Source organism: Morchella sextelata, assembly GCF_020137385.1.
Source record: "Morchella sextelata strain SCLS chromosome Unknown scls_6, whole genome shotgun sequence".
Classification (NCBI taxonomy): Eukaryota; Fungi; Ascomycota; class Pezizomycetes; order Pezizales; family Morchellaceae; genus Morchella; species Morchella sextelata.
Genome location: NW_025408621.1, coordinates 348,556 through 355,089, shown reverse-complemented (window position 1 = coordinate 355,089; position 6,534 = coordinate 348,556). Strand labels below are relative to the sequence as shown.

At 47.3% G+C, this 6,534-nt stretch overlaps 2 protein-coding genes across 2 annotated transcripts; both read right to left on the bottom strand.

Moving 5' to 3' along the window:
- Positions 1-440: 440 nt before the first annotated feature.
- Positions 441-1,582, bottom strand: H6S33_011228 (uncharacterized protein; the record flags this gene model as incomplete). The annotated part of the gene is made up of 2 exons (XM_044843114.1): positions 441-1,118; positions 1,199-1,582. The coding sequence occupies 2 exons, from the start codon at positions 1,580-1,582 to the stop codon at positions 441-443; spliced, it is 1,062 nt and encodes a 353-aa protein (XP_044695996.1).
- Positions 1,583-2,547: 965 nt separating this feature from the next.
- H6S33_011227 (uncharacterized protein) lies at positions 2,548-6,104 on the bottom strand (the record flags this gene model as incomplete). Its single annotated transcript, XM_044843113.1, has 14 exons — positions 2,548-2,847; positions 2,898-3,014; positions 3,065-3,168; positions 3,217-3,403; positions 3,458-3,571; positions 3,628-3,794; positions 3,855-4,025; positions 4,083-4,350; positions 4,403-4,846; positions 4,930-5,131; positions 5,178-5,635; positions 5,697-5,717; positions 5,775-6,020; positions 6,078-6,104. 14 exons carry the CDS (start codon positions 6,102-6,104, stop codon positions 2,548-2,550), a joined length of 2,826 nt encoding a protein of 941 aa, XP_044695995.1.
- Positions 6,105-6,534: the final 430 nt, after the last annotated feature.

The window sequence follows — 6,534 nt, the reverse complement described above, 5'->3', positions numbered from 1 at the left end:
CTGATTGTGCCATGCTTGTGGAGTACCATCACAGCGTTACAGTGTTGACTTGAATTCACTCCCCGTGGCTTACACCAGGTATAAAGCCTTTCGATTATTTATATTGGAAGATTGGGGGAGCCTTACAAACACCCAGATAACCTATCGACATTCAGATCATTTGAGGCTCGTAATTGTCATACTTCTCCAACGAGCTCATGATTACGGGCTTAATTCCTATTCTTCCTTGGTTAGGGTGGGCTATGAAAGCTAGACAAAGCTTTCAACGTTTTGCAGAGTAGTGTCTGGGAAGTGTTCTGTTAGTCTCACAAGCTTTATGGGATATCAATCGTCGGCCTATTCAGATGGACTACTATATACACTCAGTGGGTTCATTGATTCAATCGACAACTTTTTGGGAACAAGAAACATAACATTTATTATTATAAAAGCAAAGCAGATCAGGCCCGCATGCAAGTGACCAGCGCCTTCTCCACACACCTTTTCCCACCCTCACCCTCCAAGCTCTCCTCCTCCATCTGCACGCTCTCTTCTACCGCTGCCTCATAAACAGCATTCAAGATCTCCTCATCGACCCTAACATTATGCCTCACGAGCGCCGTAACACAATTGCCCACCCTCGAAATCTCCCTCCTCGTAGCCGGAGAGATAAACTCATTGACTGAGGAATAAATCGCCTCCGACGCCTCCTCCTCCAACCTCGTGATACTAACCTCCTTCCCATCCTTCTTCCCGTCTGCACCCGTCACCCTCTTGGAGATCCACACATACCCATTGATACCCAGGATCACATCCACCTCACCACCGCCGTTGGCCGTAGTCAGCGTGAGGATGTGCGATTTGGACCGCTGGATGCCCTTCGGGTCGACCTTGATGAAGTGCCCGTTCCGGAGCTTTCCGTACTTGAGAGAGCGGGTATGAAGCGACGCAGCGCCGTCCTGGAACAGCGACTGGACTTCCGCGACGAGGAGGTCGCCCTCGGAGAAGAAGGTTCGGATCTGGAGCTCGTCTGTGGATGTACGTTTCCGGAGGATACCACCTGGAAGATTGATCGACGACAGGAGGAGATGCGCGGTCTGCGTGCTGTTTATGTCGACTTTCCAACGTTTGGATTGCACCTATTCACCACCCACATCAGCTCCCACACCCCCCCCCTACCACACCCCACCACCAACCCAAACCCCAACGGCAAACAAACCTCCATAATCCGCCCCACAACCAAGTCTCCAATATCCGGGGTATACCGCGCCCTCAGCGGCTTGACGCTCAACAGCTTATTCGTCTTCGTCACGCTCCCCGCTACCGTCGCGACAATGCTCGTCCCCATCTCTCCCTCCTCCGTCTCAGCCAGATAGGTCCCATGCCCCCTCATCCACTGCGGATCGCTCGTGACGACCTCTCCGGGCGTCACAATCGGCATTCTTCCGCCGGCGCCTCTCTTTCTCGTCGATGAATCGTCCATGGCGATGTCGCCCTCCATGTCTTCATCTTCTTCCTCTCCCTCGTAGTGTTCGTCGGGCCGTGAGAACTCGGCGAATTTGTCCGTGTGGGCGTCCCGCGGAGGTAAGATTGAGATTGGCATCTTTGGATTACTGGAGGTACGTGGCGCTGCTCTTCGGAGGTCTCGTGTGTTTTTCTGCTTTATCGGTGAATTGGATAAGGTTGAGGCTCTGTAGGCCCAACATGCGTAAATCTCAGTCTGGTGGGATGATCTACGCCAAGCAATTAACCCTGACCCTGACAATGAGTGACAGCCTGTGATTTCAGCCCTATTGGTGGGTCTATTATGAGTTTTATGTCTATCACGCTGCTAGTACAGAAGAGTGTTGATTGTCGAGGAAAGAGCCTCTATTCCTCTTCGTCATTTTCAAAATAGCCAATGAGTAAACCCGCCACCGCCGGATGTATATACAGGAAAGCACCGCAATGCTTTTGTGGTAGCTACAAGTTAAAAAACAACAAAAGGAAATCTCATGGTAGCTAGAGTACAGGTAGATAATTCAACAAGTGATACACCCCGTTTTGGAGAGAAACAAAAAAAAAATACTAGTAGAAGGTGGTATAATAAAAGAAGAGCTGAAGAGATAATTTAAGCTGATATAGAACAGGGTTATTCCACAGTATCCATCCATGGTGTAAAAACAAAAAGCCAGAAAATATTTTTGAGAAAAGGAAAAAAGATAAGAAAAAAAAGACAGGTTAGTCTAAGCCAGAAGGAAAACATGTAAGTATTGTACAAAATACCATAAGTCAAGTCAGCAATCCTGCGTACACACGTAATATACAGCCATGGCATGATTTTTCAATCATTTAACACCACCGTACCTACAACCACACCCGGAGAATTTTTGGTGGCCATAAATCCATAAAGAGGAATTACCCTCAATAATTCAACAAGAGCGATCCCCCACTCGCCCATATATTATCGTTTCGTCGTATAGTGTTTCATCTCTTTCATAGTCCCAGGAATGTGAAAGGAAAAGAGCGTATGAACAAGGCATCATAAAGCAGAGCATTACCCAGATATAAGTCGTTAGAGGAAAAAATTCACATATAGAATGGCGCGCCCCCGTCGAGGAATGTACTTCCGTAGGATGGCTGTTGTACAGGGGTTGGGCGCATGGACGGCTGGCTGTATGAGTTTGAGCGTTGTGGTGGCTGAGGGTGTCCAGTAGGGGAACCTGAGCTCTGAAGGCCTGGGTTTTGGAATACAAGACCACCCGAGGCTCCAGGTGCTTGGATCTTCTGTTGAATCCTGCGTCCATAAGGTGTCATACGGATTGCCGGAAGAATTGGCCTAATGCAATCGACAAGCTGTTGCTTGAGATGAGGCCCAGAGTATTCAATCTATCAATCATCAGTAATGGATTACACATAGAGGTCCTGGAGAGTATTACAGCCGTCTGAATGACATAATTTGCATATGAGTCGCGAAGCAACTTCTCCATCTCTGTGTGGTTCATCATTTCCTCAAGCAAAATCGCTTTGGTTGATTGTTGTGCCACACGGATACACTAATTTCTGATTAGCTTGGTACGCTACAAGTAGTTGAAGCTGTATGCACCTTCTCCATCACATTGGAGCTGAATTTCTGCTTTGACAATTCGCAAACACGTCCACGGAATTGCAGGATCAAGGGCTCAGAAAACATTGGCTCGTTAAGATCGACTGTAAGTTGTTAGAACTGGTCAATAGTAGTAAGCTGCTTTTACTCACGGATATATTGAACAACATAGTTTCCAAAAGGATCCTGGACAAGTTGAACTGCATGAGCCGTAATCTGTTGAACCAATTGAGCTCTCTGGTCACCAGATGCGTGGTCGATACAACGTTGAAGGACACAACAGCCGTGACGATGTGTTCCCACCGGGATGCAGTGTCTGCCAACAGCATCGAAAATGAACTATGTAATATTAGTATGGATTCCACTTCTTTGGACTCTAATCATTTGACTAACCTGAGCATCTTGGCCCTTGAGGCGGTTCAAGCACTTCTGGATGACGTGGTTACCGTTGAGATCTTGAATCAAATCGACAACCTTACTCTCAAGAGCACGGATGATAGTGGCGATCTTCAAATTATGTCAGCGAAGAACACACATATAAATATCGATGGTAAGAGGCTTACTTGTTCGGGGGTTGAAATGAATTCAATCATCTTCTGCAAAGCCCTGGTTCCATGCTGGTTGAGAGCGATCTTGACGAGATTGGGAGCAGCAGTATTGACAAGGACAGTACGCTGGGCATCGTTGGCAAACTCGAGAAGTTTTTGACAGAGGTAATTTCCAAAGGGATCTATCGGAGTGCTTTAGAATAATCCTAATCTTTGAAACGCGGACGAGATAAAAGGCTTACCAGTCATGAGTTCAACCACATGGGCATGTGTCTCACGGAAGATCATCTCAACATATTGGGGGTTACGTTCTTCCAGCTTCTTCTGCAAGTAACGACACCCGTGCTGGTCCTTACAGTACCCGTAGATATCACCCTTCAAGCTCTCAAGCTGAACGTTGGTGAATCGATTGGCTGGGGAATCACATTAGCAAAGAGTTCTTCAGAAATTATTATCAAGCCGTAACAAACCTTCCCCATCATGGGCTCTCTTTGGAACATTGCGATTTTGAGCATTGGTGGTTTGTTGAGTTGAATCACCAATTTTGGAACCTTGGGCATACAAAGGACCATAAGATCCATAAGGCGCTGCGTGAAAGACAGAGTTTGCCATGTTGATGTTTCCATACGCTCCATAGATGCCGGGAGAAGGAAGAGGGGTGATCCCAGGAGGTGTCATGACAGGCATTGGTCCAACTCCTGTCGACAGAGGAGGGCCAAATGCAAGTGCCTGGTTTCCCTATTGAATTGTAAGCTTTTAAGGTATAAAATGTGAAATATTGGCTAGGTACCGAATTCAAGATTTCGCCACTAGCCGACGGTTCACGGCTATGTCTAGGACGCTCCATCTGAACCCTGTTGAAACTCTGAGTGTTCATATGATTGGAAGTTCTCATAGTCGGGATGTCTGAAGTGGAGAAAGATGATTGAAGTCTCGGCATGCTGTTTTGGTTTACATGAGAAATATCGTTCCCCTGGGTTAATTTTGCTTCGAGGTTTTCGGAGAATTGGGGGAATGGTTTTTCTTCAAAACGACGGAAGGTAGTTGGGGAGTCGGTTTGTGGGACAGTAACTTTGGGCGAGGATTTGCCTGCTGGTGTGTATGGGTAATTATTTGCTGGAAGGCTGTGCTGAGCAGGACGATGACGGAAGCTACTCCAGCTTCCAGGCACATTGCTCTGACCATCCTTAGGTTTGGAGAGAGCAAGGTCAAGGGCGGCAGATGAGGAAGAAAGCTAAAGATAGGTTAGCTTTTGGTTATATGTATGAAGGGGCTGGGGAAGATCATTACAACCCCAGGGAAGCTATCACGACGCACCAGAACGGGAAAGTCATCAGCGTCTGTCATTTGAAGATAGGTCTTCAAAGAATTATTTGCAGATGGGGCATTTTTGGCATTCCCGTTCTTGTCCGCTTCGCTGTATAGAAAGCTGGTATCAATCTGGCCCATTCCTAGGTGTGACGAAGCAGCATCCAATTGCTGACCTGGTCTAGCAATGGAGCCATTTGGCAAAGAGTTTCTTCAAAGATCAGCACAATTCTCAGCAAGGAAGCAATGGTATTTACCTGATGTTAGATCTAGGTCCAATAGGAGCCTGATCCTGCATTCCCAAAATTTCATGTTCATCCGAATTACGCCTAGATCCCGGAACAGACCTGGAGGGTTTGTGAGGCATGAAAATGCTTCCATCATCTGTAGGAGGTGTCATAAGCTGACGGCCGTCACGACGTCCACTGCTTGGTGGTGTTGCAAGAGCAGTAGCCACAGGCATCCCAGAACTGCTAAATTCGTAGGAGGCACCGTCACGTAGTTCTGGAGGAGTAGTCGGAACACGCACAGCCGAAGGTTTATAGCCCCCATGGACACTTCCTTGAGTAACCTGGCGATCCCGGTCGAGGTCCTGAGCAATACGCATGATTTCCTGCTCATCCCTTTGCTGCTGGAGGTGGAGGAGGGCCATCTGAGTCTCGAATACCTTCCTTTGTTGACGTTTATGTTCCAATTCCTGCTGTTTTTGTTGAAGCTTTGCGTATATTAGTAAGATTTTATTAAAGAGACATCTGGTGGTAGCTAAATAAACGAACCATTTGGACCTTTTGGTTCCTCTATATGACTATATATTAGCTCTATCACTAGCAATAAGACCTCGGGGAAGAACATACATCAGCCTCCGACTGGTCTGCAACCTGAAGCCTTTGAAAGCTGGGAGCAAGGTCCAATGAATCCGAAGGGTTCATCCGGTTTCTGTGGAAAACGTTGGAAGAATCCCAGCCCATATCGATATTGGGAGGTCTCATAGAGTCGGTCGTGAAACGACGCTGGAGTGTTGCTCTACTATCGGGTGTAGCCGAAAGAGGAGATTCAGCATTGTGGAGCGGGGTATGGGCGGGGAAGCGGAATCCGTGATCCTGTTGAGCTTGGTTGTTTAGAAGATTATTGGTGAACCGCATGTTTCTATCACCCACGGTAGCAGCAGCAGTGGATGAAGCCATTGCTCATGCCTAGAGTACAATTGCCTGTCAGCAACTTATTTCGTGTGAAGCAGGGAATCTCAGATGACTAATTGGCTTGCAATGCCGAGAAGACAGCGAGATTACAGATTTGAGATGTGAAGATAGCAGCAGAGTTTGTTGTAGTAGATACCGTTACTTACCTTGAGGGAATGACGTTGAAGCTTGAGATCTAAGGTTGACTTTCTATACCAGTCGAGTGAGATTATGGGGAAAGCAACGATGTGTTGAACAGAAGAGTAGTCGAAACGAAACACTGGGAACACCAGACACTGCTGACCTTCTGAACAGATGAACAGAGGAAACAGCAGGGAGAGGGGGGTATGAGAACTTGGGTGGGTCAGAAGTAGAGAAACGAAGGAGGGAGGGAGTTCGGTGGGGTAAAAGGAGGGTCCCTCAGGGATGAGGTGTC